This window comes from Podarcis melisellensis (assembly GCF_964234715.1).
Source record: "Podarcis melisellensis genome assembly, chromosome: 3".
NCBI classification, from domain to species: domain Eukaryota; kingdom Metazoa; phylum Chordata; class Lepidosauria; order Squamata; family Lacertidae; genus Podarcis; species Podarcis melisellensis.
Genome location: NC_138530.1, coordinates 16,145,729 through 16,163,062, shown reverse-complemented (window position 1 = coordinate 16,163,062; position 17,334 = coordinate 16,145,729). Strand labels below are relative to the sequence as shown.

General features: G+C 41.6%; 1 protein-coding gene across 2 annotated transcripts; it reads right to left on the bottom strand.

Annotated features, from left to right (window-relative positions):
• Nucleotides 1-1,005: 1,005 nt before the first annotated feature.
• Nucleotides 1,006-16,777, bottom strand: ENTPD6 (ectonucleoside triphosphate diphosphohydrolase 6). Of its 2 annotated transcripts, none has more exons than XM_081904231.1 (14): nt 16,626-16,777; nt 12,683-12,971; nt 11,952-12,028; nt 11,036-11,179; nt 10,212-10,287; nt 9,508-9,543; nt 8,619-8,707; nt 7,490-7,569; nt 6,367-6,431; nt 5,874-5,975; nt 5,364-5,504; nt 2,645-2,701; nt 2,217-2,329; nt 1,006-1,294 (listed from the first exon to the last, which is right to left on the bottom strand). In XM_081904231.1, exons 2-14 carry the CDS (start codon nt 12,915-12,917, stop codon nt 1,205-1,207), a joined length of 1,305 nt encoding a protein of 434 aa, XP_081760357.1. In that variant the 5' UTR covers nt 12,918-12,971; nt 16,626-16,777; the 3' UTR covers nt 1,006-1,204. The 2 variants fall into 2 exon arrangements, 1 of the variants encoding a protein (XP_081760357.1); XR_014166250.1 differs by lacking the exon at nt 1,006-1,294 and adding an exon at nt 3,478-3,544 and having other exon boundaries at nt 2,246-2,329.
• Nucleotides 16,778-17,334: the final 557 nt, after the last annotated feature.

The following is a 17,334-nucleotide window of genomic DNA, read 5'->3' as shown; positions in this document are numbered from 1 at the left end:
AACTGGGGTCTCCATCATGACAAAACCCACCTTCCAGCAGAGAGACACCAACATGCCATTGTAACTGCCAGAAGTTTGCTCTTAACCTTTCATTTGAAAATCCATTCGATTTCAGCACTAAGAATTCAGTGAGACACCAACTGGCTTCAGATTGTGGGAAAGGCCTTAAAACCACCAGAACACCGCCAAAATAACCCAGTATGGTACAGACTATGAAGAACAGAAATGCTGAGTTTCAGAAGATTAATCTCAATGCCTACTGGTAAAGTTGGACAAAGCAAAATATTTTTTTTTAAAGACACCATTTGTTAGTTTCTATACATTTAAGAAAAATAAAGCAATTCCCCCAAATGCGCGCACACACACTGCAATATAAAAGTCACACTTGTTTCTGAGACTAGGTTCAGAATGTTTGCTGGAAGGGCAAAAAGCCTGCCTGAGGATGATGTGCTTTTCTCATAGAGACTGTAGAACATGATAGAGAATGGCAGGTTTGGCTTGCTGTGAAGTTTCCTCCTGGTCAGCGGAGGAGCATGCAAGAAAGAGTTAACTCGTCCTGGAGGTAGAGTCAGCACTTGATTGAAGGATCAGGTGATGCTGGACAGCTAGAAGGGGAGGAAACCTTCCTCAAGCTGCCTGTCATTGAAAAGCTGTGACAGCAAGGCTGACCAAATCCCTGATGACAAACACTGTAGAAATTCTGCAATGGAGGGAATGAACTGTCCCCAATACAGAAAACTAGGCAAATGTGGACAGAGGAGGAGAAAGAAGGTACCCCTGGCAGTCTGAAGAACATGACTATATTCTCGTCATGAATCACAGGGTGATTTTTGCATTCATTCCATTTCAGCTCAGGTATGTTGCCCAAGACTTGGATCTCAGCTGCCATGGCCTAGTCCTTTTCAGAACCACCATCCCCGACTAAGTGACACTGTTAGAAAGGTACACAATTTCACAGAGTAGTAGTATGTTAAGCTACCAAAAACTAGTACCTGAGTTCCCTGCTGAAAGAGGTCAAGGCCTTTTGAAATGTATTTATGAAATACACACACACGTATAGCTTTTACAGTAGTAGTCTTCCAGTAGTGCAGCTTCCAGTAGTTTCCGGTCCAAGGAACCGACCAGGTCCACACCTGCTTAGCTTCCACAATGCTGCCATATCACATCCTCCCAGACTCACTGCATCCCCAAGGCTCCGATAGCCCTAATATTGCAGTTTGTGAAGTGAATCCATATAGTGAAGTATAGCTCCCAGAGCCCAGCTGGTTTCAGTGTTGTTGATTTTTCGAGCAAGCTAAAATGAAAAGTGGACAGAGATATTGAAAATGATTATGTTTCTCTTGCCTGCGTCACACATTCGTCACTTGGCCCCTCTGTACTTCATGATTTGCAGCTGTATATGCAAGCCAACCCTATTAAAATGTGTTTTGCCTCAGGTGATATGTAAGTTCTCCGAGTTTGTAGGAGCCATGATGGCCCATTCAGAAGTACAAGCTATCACTTGACATTTCAGTTAAATGATGAATATGCATGTGTGTACTAGCTCTCTAAATCAACAAGATCATGTGATCCAATAGACACCTAGCTTACATAATGGGAAAAGGGGAAAGTCAATGGAGTACTCAAAATAAGTTCTGCTTGTGTTAAAAATTAGTTTGCAAATTGCAGTGTGATTTGTAGTTGAAGAACCTGGTGTGCAATTGGTGCTGGAGCTGTAATGTTCTGGGCAAAACTCCCTCCTTCCTGCAGAGTCCTCAGTCTCCCTCTTCCACTACTCCCACCCCCAGCTCTTTGTGGTCTACTAACTGAAGCCCTTGTTGTCACAAGTTGAAAACTATTTTTAAAAAACAAAACCGAGATTTCAAGATACTGCACAGGCAACTCTAAATGAGGAAATTTGCAAGTAGGGCTGTATTCAAAGTAGCACTACTTGAATATTCCATCAACACAAGGATTTCTGTTTCCACAATGGAATTCTCCTGTCACTTTAATCTGTTCTAGAGGTTTCCCAGCCCTCTGCAGCAGATTTGGGGAGAGCGTGGGGCATGAGCAGGAGGAAAAGAAGAGGGGAGCTTATATTATGCAAGCAGAAATCCTTGCACTCACAAGACATGTTAGTTGAATACTGCCGTATGCGCCTCCCTTTTCAAAACCTGCAGAATTGATGCTTGTTTTGTGAGATAACCTCTTCTCACATTTAGCTCTAAAATGATTACCTTAAGAACGTGGCTCTTTGGAAAGCCTAGTTCTTCCAAAAGCAAACTGACATATGTGAGATCCATGCAGAGAAAAGGATGCTCTCCTTCTTGATCTTCCATGGTTTTACACACTTTGGGGATAGAAACAGAAAAATGAGCTGTAAAAAGCAGATTGTATTTCCACAATACTTTTGCCACTTGAGGTGTATAGTTTTAGGACCCACCTTATTTTTCTAATGGTAAGTTTTTTATACTGTTTTCAATATTGTGTTTTAATGTTGCAACCCACCCTGGAATCTTAGGCTGAAGGGTGGGTAATTAATAATAGCAACAATGACGTTTTCAGTGCTGGTCCTCAGGTGGGCTACAGTTTTAACTGTCAACCTCTTAATGATGCATTCCTTGTTCACACATAAGCAAGCAAATAGAAAGACGAAGTGGCTTACCATTCTTTGCAACAGCTTCAAATTCACCAACTGCTAGGGTTCCTCCTTTTTCATTATCTAAAGAGAGAAAAGGGGTTCTTCAGTTGTAGAGGAAGAGAAGAAGAGTTGTGCTGGAATAGCACTTGGCCTACAGGTATTCTAAATGCATGATTCAAGCAGTAACTGCTCTGTGCATTTCAAACTGACCTTTTTAACTTTGGGCTCAGTGAGGGAGGCAAACCCACCTGGCTTTCAGACTGACATAATTAAATGCTCCTCCATTCAGAAAAATGCACATGGAAAACTAACATGCTGGGGGGGGGGGGCAAAGATGTACACTGGTATACAGTGAGGTCTTCCTTCCCAAGATCTAACCTTCTACATGGATGAACATTCCTTTCTTTGAGTCCACAGCTGTAGTCCATTGTGGAACAGACGAGACTCAAGTTTATCATCAGTGAGATCCAGGCCCTTGCTAGAAGAAGAATCTACATAGTTTGTCTTGTATTGAGACTGAATAAGTTATTGGCTGCAGGTTGTGTTTGGTGCAGGGATAGCTTTTTTCTTTTCCCACCATAGCACAACTATCTAGTCAGAATGACCCCACATAAAAAGGAAAGAAAGAATGCATGCAAGCACAGGTTAAGAGGTTTTCTGTTCTCCTAATTAAATTGCTAGAGGGCACATCCAGGAAAGACACAGTCCTGAAGAAGGCAGGTACTTCTCTTTACGTCCCACCACAAGAAGCCAGCTATGTCAACCGTACTGGTCACACTAATCCTGTCTCAATCTCTGCCAGCCATGTGGACCAGTTTTGGGGTGAGGAACAACATGAGTCAAAGCACCCTACATACCTTGACTGTGGGGATGGGAAGTACTGAGACAGAGCAGAGCTGTCTGGATGCATCACTGCTAATGCTCCTAAGAATGACGGGAAAAACAGCAGACTTTGGCCACTGGAAGTGATGCCGCAAAATACACCTTAACAGTTTTGTGTTCAGTTGTAACAGTATGCTGGCAACAAAGAGGCTATGTTTACAGCCATCCCAGTTGTGCTAGAGAATCACATTATGCTCTTTCATTGTAATGTGATACAATAAGGACCGTGAAGAGCACAAATATGAAGCATAAACCAAGCCTTCCTGGGATCATTTTTGCATTCTCATTTTGTATTTTTCTGTTATGAACACACCTGGGATCTTTGGATGAAGGGTGGTATACAAATTTAAATAAACTAATATAAATAATAATAATAATATTTTTTTGTCACTGACAATGGGACTCCAGAGAGAGATTGAAGTTTAATGCTTCTTAGGAGTCAGAAGCAGGAGAAAATAAGTTTATATAAAGTTGACTTGTAGGAACAGAAAGAATCAGAATTCTATTGAATAGTAGAGTTAACAGTGACAAATTTCAGAACTGGCCTCAACTCTGTTGCAGCCCATAACGAGTCCTGTAGCGCCATACACACTAACAAATTGGTTGGGGCTTAAACTTTGATCATGGGCCAAAACCTATCTCAGAGATGCAAAAGTGTGTTATCCTCGGTTGACGTCCAGGGGTAAATGGAGTATTTGTTTCTGCATTTATTTATTGCATTTATGTTCTACTTTTTTTCTCCAAGGAGCTCAAGATTGTGTACGCTGTTAATCCTCCTCATTTAATCTCCACAACAACCCTGTGAGGAAGGATAGGCTGAGAGGCAGGAACTGGCCCAAGGTCACCCATGAGCTTTATGGCCAAGTGGGATTTGAACCCTAGTCTCCAGGGTCCTTGGGATACGGGTGGCGCTGTGGGTTAAACCACAGAGCCTAGGACTTGCCGATCAGAAGGTCTGCGGTTCGAATCCCCGCAATGGGGTGAGCTCCCATTGCTTGGTCCCTGCTCCTGCCAACCTAGCAGTTCGAAAGCATGTCAAAGTGTAAGTAGACAAATAGGAAGGAAGGTAAACGGCGTTTCCGTGCGCTGCTCTGGTTCACCAGAAGCGGCTTAGTCATGCTGGCCACATGACCCGGAAGCTGTATGCCAGCTTCCGCGGCCAATAAAGCGAGATGAGTGCTGCAACCCCAGAGTCGGTCACGACTGGACCTAATGGTCAGGGGTCCCTTTACCTTTACCCCCAGGGTCCTTGTCAAACACACTAACCCACTATATAGTATAATAGCGCAGTATAGAAGCGTATAGGAGAGGAGTATTATTACAAAGTGGAGTCAGCAATACAAAGTCTAAATGTGATCACCATTACTATGCAGTGTTGAATGAAAGCAAAAATCCAGTGGGAAAAGTAAAAGAGCCAGTTAAATCTGGGAGTGACTCAGTTCCAACTGCATTTAAATTTATAGAGGGTACATCAACCTAACAAAGAACAGCTACTTTCTGTAGCGAGCTAGTCACTCCCAATCTCTCTTCAGACCACTGTGTCATATCTACACATGAATTTTAGCTCAGCAATTTCATATGGGAGTTTGTCTCACTTTGGGAAGGGCCATAGCTCAGCGGCTCAGTGTCTGCCTTGCAAGCAGAAAGTTCCAGGTTCAATTCCCACTGGCATTTCCAGCTAAGTCTGGAAAAGACTCCTGCCTAAAATCCTGGAGGGTCGCTATCAGCCAGTGTAGACAGTACTGAGCTAGATGGACCAAATGGTCTCTGTATAAGGCAGTTTTGCATGTCCCTAAATCTCAAACAAGAACACTACTGTCAATCACCTTTATATTACTAGTGAAATCAAAAGCAATTTTACCTATTAAGCCAGCATCCACTGCCAAATCGTAATAGTAGGAAAAGGCATAAAAATCCAAATCCTTTACTTCATCTGTCCTATGAACCTTCGTGCTGATCAGTTTTGCTATTTCATCAGAACATGATTCGAAGAGAGGTTTTCCTAAAAGCAGGGGGAAAACGCCCTTAATAATTCAACTTTAGTGACGACATTCAAGTATGTGAGATTCGCCGAGTAAACAGTTTTAGAACATTGTTCAATTGTAAACAAGTGAAGTTATAAGGCAACAGTACATATCTAATATTACTTAACATAAGTACGAAATCCCAGTATAGAGCATTCTGATTAAATAAGGACCCAATATCTCGAAAGTGTAATCACTGGCAGGGGCACAGAATTCAGTAAATTCTCCCCTTCCACTTTCAAAATTCTCTCCTTTCCCATGCCACTCTGGGGATTCCCGATTGAAGTTAATGGAGATACAGAAGGGAAATGTGCATTACCAAATAAAGAGATGACCAGTTACTATACCTGCCTTCTGCCCTTTAATTTTGTATATTATCTTGGCATGCTCCCATTCACCCTGGAAACCAGGCGATAAGCAGGAACTTGTAAGATCTTCACCTTCCTTTACTGTAAAAGGGAAATAAATGCACTGACACAAGGGGAAAGAGTTCATATGGAGATCTTGATCTTCCCCATCCACAAAGCATTTCCCTGTCCCTCTATTCAGCCACACAAATCTCAGAACATTTAAATCCTGTTCCTACAACTGCACAACCTTCATCCTTTACTTGAGAGGCAGTAGTAATCTTATATGTTTTTCAGACATAATGATCAAATAGATATAATTTTAGCATCAATTTTCTAGCTATCAAGTAGAAAGAAAAGCTGGCAAGATCCTTTATCTACAAAGATGGGTTGCTATTTGGTTAAGTTATCTATATAGCACAAAGCTCAGGTTAAACAGAAGCATCTAAAAATCTAAAATCCCCACCACTCAAGCTTAATGCGCAATACTTACAGGCTTGACCTTCAACTCCTCCTAAAATCGCCAGCCTTGCCGACATTAACCCAAGTCCCAAGTAACTGGGGAGAAGGTAAAACATGATCAAACTCAACACTCTTGGCACTGAGGCAGAGTTCATTTTTATTGTTACATGGTATCCGCTAAGGGTTGTCTCTAAATACAGTGGTACCTCGGGTTACATACGCTTCAGGTTACATACGCTTCAGGTTACAGACTCCGCTAACCCAGAAATAGTACCTCTGGTTAAGAACTTTGCTTCAGGATGAGAACAGAAATTGCGCAGCGGCGGTGGTGGCACAGCAGCAGCAGGAGGCCACATTAGCTAAAGTGGTGCCTCAGGTTAAGAACAGTTTCAGCTTAAGAACGGACCTCTGGAACGAATTAAGTACGTAACCAGAGGTACCACTGTAAATAATACACACACAGAAACAGAATCTGCTATTGGCAGCTATTAGGATTTTAAACTGTCAGAAAATATGAACAATTGATTTTTGCGCCAGAGATAGAAACTATGTTTTATATGAAAAAAAAGAGCGATCTCTTAGGATATACCAGGGTAAAGTGTGCATAAAAACGCATGTATTAGTGAAAGTATTATACCAAACCAGAAATATTAGGGACTATCACTTTGTATAAATGTGTGTATTGCGCAATTTTTAAAACAAGTAGTACAGTATAAACACTGACAATTGGGAAACACTGGCCTGCAAGCACTCCAATTGGAGAACAGCCTTTACGGAAGGCATCATGGACTTTGAAGATACGCGAACTCAGGATGTAAGGGGAAAATGTGCTAAGAGGAAGGCACGTTTGGCAAACCCTTGCCATGATCAACTCCCACCTGGAAACCTATGTTCCCAATGTGGAAGGACGTGTGGATCCAGAATTGACCTCCACAGTCGCTTACAGACTCACTGTTAAGACTTTGTTCATGGAAGACAATCTTACTCGGCTACGAGTGATCGCCAAAGAAGATAATAGGAGAAATTCACAACTGAAATGCAGGTGAATTTTCACAAGGACCTTTAAAAATGGGGAAATGTGTTGAATGGAATTTTAGATTGGAAAAATGAGAAACTAAAATGGATAGACTTGCCCATTCCTACTCACAACTAACCTGTGTGAATACAGCTGGTATGTGGTGTTAAACATCTGAAATGAAGTGATGCGACCAGCAGGGGAGCTCTCCAGGGCGGTCTATAGAGAGAAAGAAATTGAACACACCATTGAATGCTCCATACAAAGCAAAGCAGAATAATAAACTCAATGATTTCAGGAGTGTTGAACAAGAGTGTTCTGAAGGGTTTAGAACTTTATGGTCTTTATGTAGCCAGGCATCGTAAATACCATAAAAAAAATAAGCGGGAAAACTTGGCTTTGAGCATCCTATCAGGTTGAATGTAGAAAAAAGAATGTGCAGGTTATTTTGTGTGTTAGGAAACCTGATGAAATACTAACCCCTTTTAATGGCTCTTTCCATTTCAAATAAATGACAAAGTGTGGCTCATACATGTTTAGAACTGGTAGTAGATCTGAAATATTTGAAAGTTTATTACATTTCTCTCACCTTTCCTTCAAGGAGCTCAGATATTATTGTTGTTTTTAATTAATTAATTTATATCTTTCCGTTTTCCCATGACAGGGACTCAGGGGAAGTTCCATCCCTTTCCCCATTTTACCTTCACAACCACCCTATGAGGTAGGTCAGTTTAGGAATATCACTTATGATAAAGTATGACTGTTTCTTGTGGAGCTGGTGGTGCTCACGCCCATATGTTTTACACAGCAGCCACATGACACCCTCCTCAACAAAATGATGTTCCACGTTTCCTCCCCCCAACAACAACAATAACACAGAAACAGTAAGTCCAGATGAAGTGGTGGGTGGCAGGGATAAGGGGTGGCGTTTTGATGAGGGCATTGCGTGAACTCTGTGGAAAAACTTGTATGGATAAATAGCACCGAACAGTCCGTATCGCAAAGTTATTAAATCATACTAGGGTAAAAGTTCGTTTGTTCAGCTCTACAGCCTTAAAGCCCAGGGGAAAGTGTTGCCTTGAGGGGGAAAATGGCGGAATGAAAGGTCAGCCTGCTTCTTCTCAAGCACAAAGTTCTGAATATACACTCCAAGCAATATGTTTGACACTCAAAAATCAAACTGGAAGCAGAGCAAAGGGGAAAAAGCAACACATCAATTGGTCGTTCATTACAACTGACATGACTAAGGGGACCCGTGTTCTTGTTACCTTAGTGCTTGGGCGAAATGTGATCTGAATTGAGCCACCTCCTAAATCCAGCATTCCTACACACCTCTTTCTTGGAGTATTCAAGCTATCTGAAATGTATTATTTAAAAAAAACAAAGTTAATAGCGAGTTTAGTCATTATACCTCAGGCACAGCATCTGCATGGAATTATGCTCTATGAACAAAATGTGAGATCCTATTAAATAACTTCTTTTAAAAGAGCAATCCTAACCATACCTACTCAGAAGTAGATAAGGGTTACTGTCTAAGAATTTTAAATGGGCATCTTTTAAAAATACATTTGCAAATATTACTTTTTTCAACAACTCAAAATAACTAGATGCTGAGTGAGCAATGTGTTATGTGTCACCCTGCTCTGAAACACTGCTAAATATTTGTACTTATGGTGCAAATGCATTAAGTGTATTTTTGTATTACAATGTCATAACATACAGCTGTTTTATTTACCTCTATTGCCAACATATTACTTTATAAATGCAGATATGGTTTGAAAGCAGACCGTCTTCAGGAAGTTACAATCATATTTGAACTTTTCTGGGAGTAAGCCCCATTGAACACAGCAGTACTTCCAAGTAAAAATGCATGAAATTACACTGAGAATCTTGTAGTTTTACAGAACAAAGCCAATTTATACACTTACTAAGCATGGCATATATTGCCACAAAATTGCTGCCCTGGGCACCTTTGGGAGGAAGGGCAGAATATATATTTGATACATTGGTGTTGTTTAGTCGTTTAGTCGTGTCCGACTCTTCGTGACCCCATGGACCAGAGCCTCCCGCAGTTTGGTCAGACTCATATTTGATACATAAATAATTATAAAACATAAGGCTCATCATTAACAGATCACAATTTACTTCTATAGATACCTGTTAAGAAGTTGACAGTGATCCATGCTGAAATACCTGGTTTAAAAAAAATTAAATTATGTGAATAGACACAAAGTGGTTTTCCACTCCTAGTAATCAATATAAATAATACATGAATGCATAAACTGGACATGTTTGCTCAGTTAGGGTCTCTCCAAACTGAACAAATGAGCAAGAGAATGGCAGAGAAGATTCATTAGTGTAAGCAAATGGAAGTGATGCATGCTGCGACAAATAGCTTATCTTCAGGGGAGAATGCATCCTATTATAGAGCCAAAATTGCAGCACTTGCCCACACGTGGGAGGAATCGGCAGATTCGGGTGGACCCTGAGGTTTAAAAAAGTACAAATCTTAAGAAAAAAACCTAAGGGGGACTTCTCAAAACAGACCTGTAAGAACTCAGTGGCAGGGAGTGCTGTCTGGCTGAATGGAAAAAAACTGACAACAAAGCTGGAGGAGGAATGGAAATTGCCTTGCCTTTGCTGGTCTTCGATTGCAAGTTCACTGAGACATGGACTTGCTGATTTGTTTGTTTTGCTCTATACTTGCCACATGGAGATACAGTGCTGTGTAACTATTTAGCAGCAGCAACAACTTCGCTGGGTTTCATAGAGGTTCAGATTTTATTGCTGAATTAAAAGTAATTTTATGAAACGGCTGAAAAGAAAATTTGCTTAATTGCGGACAAAAACAAGATCCCTACCTTCATCTGTTCCATCCATTACAGAGACACAGTCACTCCTTACAAGGAACGGAGATTCTTGAAAGATGTCCTTTACCTAAATTTGAAATAAGACTAAATTTTTTAGTGTTTTAAAAAAGCATCCTTCCACACCCACAAAAAAGCACGTACAGAATTTATAAACCATTTTCTGGTAGCAGCCCAGATGAAGATCACATTCTTATGGAGAAGTGGAGATTAACCATGCAAAACTGCTATGATAGGGTTTGGAAGCTTGTATTTGTAGACAAAGTAACACAGCATTTGCAGAGTAGTCAGAGGCGGCGTTACCGCATATATTTTTTTATGATGACTCCCTTCATTTCTTTCATGAATTCCTCACCAGAAAACCTAGACTAGCTTCTATTCACTTTTATTTTTGGTAAACTATGTTATCCTGGATTTTATCTTGATACTCTGGATTTTCTTCATTTAGCTATCATGTCACAGACACCCCCCTCCAAGGTTTAAAGAAGGTTGTTGCCAACTTTGCAAGTCTGCTGTTGTAATCCATCCTGCATGTTAGGCATTTATAGATATACCCTTTCCAAAGTGCATAATGAGGAAGCACAGTTCATCTATGTATTTTATATTTCAGTCTCCAGACTGTTAACTGCACCCTGTCAGATAACAACTCATTTATGATGCAGCCATTCTTTGAGACTGTGCTGTTCATTTTTATGCCTCAAAGTTTATTAACTAGTGGACAGAAGCATGGATGTTGGATTATTTTGGCGAGACCGATAGCATAGTGTATATAATATGTGCAGCTAACTTTGTTACAAAAAACAGCAGAAGCAAAGTACCTTATCCAGCAATTTCTGCGCCTTTTCTTTTGGCAGCAGTCTTAAGCCAGCTGTTGCTTTAAGGACCAAAGGAGTGGACTTCCACAATTCCAGAGGAACATCTTCTTTAGCAACTGTCAGTAGTTCATTTATTCCTTGAGCACTCTGGAGAGATAGATGGATAGATAGATAGATAGATAGATAGATAGATAGATAGATAGATTAATGTATTTCTATTTTAGCACTTAAAAAATGAAGACTTTGGTAGAGATACACACACACTAGTATTCATGTTTTGCTCATCACTTCCCATTTTCCAGTTCGAGATACATGAAGATCTTTTTTGCCAGCACTGTTCTGAGATCCTGCATCAGTCTTAGCCAAAATAAAGCAAGGGTGCAGAGCCTCTGGCCTGAGGGCTAAAGGTGCAGGGAAGTTATAGAGGCCTCTCCAGGGCACATCAGTCTGTGTTAAGTACTTTGGTTCCAGCTGTTTGACATGAGTAGTCCTGAGTGCCAAGGTCAGACTCTGTTCCTACCGCTCAGCAGTGACATTTTGAAGCTAAAAGAACCTCTAACTTATAACTTGGTCCTTTAGCACAACGTCACAACAGCCTTCACAGTGGAACTTCACAATGTTCTACAAACTGGTAGGACATGCCTTTCAAAGCTGCAAATCCATAAGACTTGGGCATCTTGTTGAAGTACCAAGTGTAGTGCTATTTAACAGAATGTACGCACGGTATTTCTGTAACCTAATGACTGGAAAAGTGTCAAACGGATAGTGCCTATATGTTTACACAGTAAGTGTCTGTGTGTTCAGTGGTGCTTACTCCCAGGAAAGTATGGATAGGATTGTAGCATAAATTGCTGAATTTTCACATTACAGAAAGTGAGAATCACAGACATATTCTCTTGACGAGTAAAGTTCAAATTACCTTATCAACACTGTCAGCATATGCAGAAAGTCCTGGCGTTAGTGCTCTGAATGTGGTATGGATTAATTTAGGAATTTCTGTTAAAGAAGTGCAAGAGAATTGAGTTAATTTACAATAAAAAAAATGTATACACTGAAGGCCAAGATAATGCCACTGTCCAGGGATTAATGTGAAACCCTGCTACACAATATGGTTAACATTAACGGCTCATATGAACACTGTAATTAGGCTGCAACATCTGAAGGCAATGTTCAAATTCAGCCTTTGAATTAGATCTCAGCCAAACTCCTCCATTCCCACAGATATCAGTGGCTCCAGGTTAGGTGTATAGAATAAAATTTAAGATAAAGAACTAGCTATTGGCTATGTTTCACTAGCAACACATCCCTTTCATCCTGAAGTAATAAAGCCTTGCAAACTATGTTGCCATAATACAGATAACACAACAGAACTGGTCTGAGGACCTATGTCTTCACACCTAAAACCTGCATAGCACTTACAGAGCCTCTTGTGCCTACTCACACATTTTATCTTAAGACTCTTACAAAATGCAGGCTCCTGGCTTTATCAGCAACCATTTTTTCTCTCTCCTTGCCCCCACTTTATCTAGCCTGTTGAAGAATTGTTGAGAACTCAAAAACTTGCATGCTGTCCTGCGACATTTCAGTTGCTCTAATAAAGGTACTGTCCCAATACAAATTTTGCAGTTTAACTGAAATATGTTAGCCTACCTTTTGGCTTTTGTGTGAATTTGAATATGTGTATTCGAGTCCCAGTGCTTCCAGCATCAAACATGATTCCATAAAGAACTTCCTGATCTGTTCTTGACGTTTCACTTTTGAGCTGGCTTTCCAAATCATTGATGGCAGCTTTTGTTTTAAAGTCCAAATGCCATTTTACATATACCGCATAAATAGCAGCACATGTAAAAACTGCAAAAGCGTAGAACGGTTTTGGTATCTTCATAGCGTCCGTTAATCTTTCTTGCTTCACTTAAAACTGGAGTTATGCATGATGCCTCTGCATTTAAAAACAAATAATTATACACTAAAGTAACAACAACATAAACTTAACAGACAAATACTGAGAAAGCTGATGTATGATGTGGCTACTTCCATCCACTGCTCTTTTTCAATATTTACTCAAAAATATATATCAAACTGAAACTGCTGGAAGTTCCTGCTCACTAAGAAAAAGTTACCAGAACGTATTTGTTAAATGCAAAGTATCCTGAAAGACTGCTTAACCTGAAAATATGTGGGAATCATCCATCCTAGCCTCGATACAGCACAAAATTTTGATATTTTCCTTGTGTCTTTAGTCTTGAAGAATCATTTGCCATATAAAAAGTTACAGGTGTGACATAAAGATGCCCACTGATTAAAAAGTGCCTTAATATTTAGAATTATGAAGATATCCCTAAAGATAGACCATTTAATTTTTTTAAACTACGAAGACTGGTCTTCAAAAACTTGTTTATGCTATAGAATTACACAAAATACTGATGAAAGAACAAGGTCATACTTTGCAATTAGACCGACATTATTAGACCAATAATTAATTTATTAGACGGGAAAGGGACAATTAAGATCTACACAGAAATGTCACCTATATTTAACTGTAAGAACTCTAGGGCTAGGAACCTATGAGCTAACTGAAAATGGAAATGCCTGAAACCTTATTTTTAAAAATAATACACTAAATTTTTTCAACACATTGGCTTGAAAGTGAGGGGGTGCAAGAGAAAATGGTAGAATACCAATATGAACACAAGTGTATGTGGTTAAGATAATGAAGCTAGCTTATTGAGACAGGTTATTACAAGTCTTTGAAAAGTCTTCTGTGCTGGCCAAACAGTATGTTAAAGGTTTTTTAAAAAATATTTATCAAAGCATCTTAAAAAATGATGTGGATACAAAGTTATACTGGCCCAAAACTCTGGGCCAGATTCAATTAACCTGTTATGCTGCTAATGGAAGCCAGCACAAAAACTCCCGCTAATGCAAAGGGACTTCCCCCCGACTCCTTCTGTGCCAAATATGCTCCAAAATGTCAGGAAAAACCCAGCATTGGGGGGGGGGGGAGGAAATGGGAGATTGCTACATCCAGCAAGCAGAAACACTTTTGCTGACAGAACAATTGCATTAGTACAATTTTGAAAACCATCCTTTGAATTTATGACCTTTTGTGTTTCACTACAACTTGAAACACTTCTCCTGCATCAACAATTAACCAACCACATTCAGAATAAAGGTTTCACAAACTGCCTCTTTCAGTTAGAATATGGTGGGTATATTATGAGGGTCATTACCTTCAGGTTTACAAGTTCCTTCCTCTGTTTACAAAAGGACTGTCTTGTTTATCTTTATACTTGTTCTCCACCTTGAAAGGAACCTGTGTGTTTTGCCTAAGGACGTTGTGTATTCTGGTACAGTTCATCTCCAAGAACACAGGCCTTTTCATGAAAGAGTAAAACATGGCTACTAGATTTAGATTTTTAGCCTGCACCATTTGAGGAGCCCAATTCAGTAATAAAGGGAGAACAACCCTCCTCCCAAACAGAGCAATTCAATTCTCTTTGAGAACTAGTTGTAAAACTAATTGTCAGGTGTGGTGTAAATTGTTTACTCAAGGCTATGGCAAAGTCAATTTAACAAGGACCGGGAAAGAAACTGGAAAATATGATTAAAAGTAATGTTTAACAGTCTATTAAGGTGACTTGAAGATTGTAGGGCCCCAAGAATTAAATCCTTGTCTGAAATGGAATCTGTTCTCTTGCCTTACAGAGGAATTAAGATAACCATCAACAGCAAGGACATGCAAATATGGAAGTTGCACATGCATACTTGCATCAAGGCTCTTAGTCTAACTTTATTTAAGTTACCACTGAACTGATGCTTGCATTTTCTGCACCTGTAATTGGAATGCAAAACCTATGATGCCTAAGACGCACGTTCTGTTGAAAAATGCTTCTCTTCTGCTCTCTGTGCTGCATTAACCAACAAAACACTGCAGACTGGAAAGCATTCTTAGGATGTAAAAATTGTCAGCATCGCCCTTGAGCCAGTACCACCAACTGGACTCATGCACTTCAGCCCCGACTGGGCTAGGCGAGCTGGGTAGCACTTCCAGAGACCACCTTCTGGACAGGAACAGGTCAAAGTGCTGTGGACTCACAGCTTAGAGTTGTGAGCACCGGATTCACTCCCACAAGAAGACAGTCGTCGCACAGCAGAGTCTAGCAGAGTATATAAACGACTTGGAGAGCAGCTCTGTAGAATAACTTCTTTATTCTATCTACAACTATTATACAACTATATACAGAGCTTAACGAGGTCTAAGCATAAATGAATGCTAAACTGCACTGAGTGTCTGCAGCTGCTGTTAGCAGCAACCTTATCTCTACACACAATCTGTAACACTCAGTCTCTCTCTCTCCAACACACTGACTGACTCGGTGCTGGAGTAGAATAAGTATAGAGAGCAGAACACTGCTCCTCCTCTCTGGAGAATCAGCAGAGATCTCAGGAGATTATTGGATATGGGAGGGGTGAAATCTCCTCAAAAATCCTGGCAAGTTAGAGTGGAACAAAATTAACAATTTAACTAATTATTTTAATTTAATATCAATTAAAAATAGACTGCTTAAAGTTGAATTCAAGCATGCTAAATCTTTCTTAAAAACTGAATTTAACAGCCCACTATTAAGTACCAATGGTAAGAGGTCCCTTTACCTTTATTAAGTACCAAGTAAAACATAGTCTTTCACTGCAAATGAATAACCATGGAGAAAACACGTTTTTGAGGTCAATATGCTAAATTAGCAGAGGGTCAAGGGTTATCTAGTCCAGCATCCTGTTCTCACAGCTGCCAACTAGGTACCTGTGGGAAATCTACAAGCCACTGATATTCAGAAGCATTACTATCTCTGACCACGGAGGCAGAACACAGCCACCATAGCTAGTAGCCATTGATAGCCTCCTCCTCCTCCATGAATTTGTCTAATTGTCTTTTAAAGCCATTCAAGTTGGTGGCAAACACTACATCCTGTGGGAGTGAATTCTGTAATTTAGCAACACACGCGTGAAGTACTTTCTTTCGTCTGTCCACGCGAGTCCTGGTGTTAGGAGAGGCAGAGAAACCCACTTTCTTCTCCTATCGCGCTGCCTCTTACTCGCCTTCTCTCTGAATTAACAAGCCGCAAATGCTGCGACCTTTCCTTTTGCTGCCTGCAAGAAACCCACCCACTGAAAGCCACCTCAAGCAAGGGGTCACCGCCACATCTTGTGGCAGGGAGTTCCACAGTGGAGCAGCTTCCTAGCAACAAGCTGCACCTGCCAGAACATCCTCCTCATCCCACCGACCAACCCCGCCCTCCTTCACAACCAGTTACTTTTTTAAAAAAGGGGGCTCGGGAGGAGTCCTCTCTCCTCCTGACCCCTTAACCCCCCCACCGAATTTAGCGCCCTCCGAGAGAGTATGCGACGCGGCTCCATGAGGACTAGCCTATTGCAAAGTACGTGCCGGCAGCCGTCGCCGGCTTTCTCTCAGCCTTCTCGCAAGATGCATTATGGGAGGGGTCGCTGCGCCCCCTCCGCCAGCCTGCACGGACTGGAAGCCCCTTCCCCGGGCTCGCCTCAGTCGGAGGAAGGGTGGGAGACGCGCCCGACTCACCTCACGCTGGCGGCTCAGCCGTTCGGAAGCCCCTTCGGCTCCCCGGCCGCTCTCGCTAACTGAGGCCTCCATTTCCCATCCTGCCCTCGCACTCGACGGTTTGGCGCGAGGGGAGCTTAGTGGGCGGGGCAGGCCGGAGGGAGCCACGCATGCGCGCGCTTATAACTGCGTCGTGTCCTTCGCCTCCTCAGTCGGCTTTGGGGCGCGAGAGGGGGAGGTCCTGTCGTCTCGCGCCTCCCGGTGCTATCGCGAGGTGACGGAGCTGCCTTCAGGGACGGGCAGGGCAGACGGGTGTCCGCCCGCCAACAAGCGAGTGCCTGTAGTGTAGTAGGATCTGGAAGTCACCCCGTAGGGAGCGAGCTTTTGGGTCTCACAGAACTCCTCCTCAGGCGGTGGAGGATGACACGAGGATATTGATTATTAAGTGGGGAGCGAAGAACACATTGCTGGAAATCGGCTCGGAATCAGTCGGCTAGCCTTTCCCCCAGCGAAAGCTCTGGCGCCTGCTTCCTCTGTTGTTCTTTAGTCGTTTAGTCGTGTCCGACTCTTCATGACCCCATGGACCAGAGCACGCCAGGCACTCCTGTCTTCCACTGCCTCCCGCAGTTTGGTCAAACTCATGCTGGTAGCTTCGAGAACACTGTCCAACCATCTCATCCTCTGTTGTCCCCTTCTCCTTGTGCCCTCCATCTTTCCCAGCATCAGAGTC

What these genes read in the sequence shown, in the direction of transcription:
- ENTPD6 (XM_081904231.1), bottom strand. Translation starts at nt 12,917, where the DNA reads ATGAAGATACCAAAACCGTTCTACGCTTTTGCAGTTTTTACATGTGCT. An exon ending in ATGCTGACAGTGTTGATAAG is followed by an intron (nt 11,180 to 11,951) that starts GTAATTTGAACT and finishes CTATCTCTCCAG; the next exon opens with AGTGCTCAAGGAATAAATGA. An exon ending in AATTAAAGGGCAGAAGGCAG is followed by an intron (nt 5,505 to 5,873) that starts GTATAGTAACTG and finishes CCCTGCTTTTAG; the next exon opens with GAAAACCTCTCTTCGAATCA.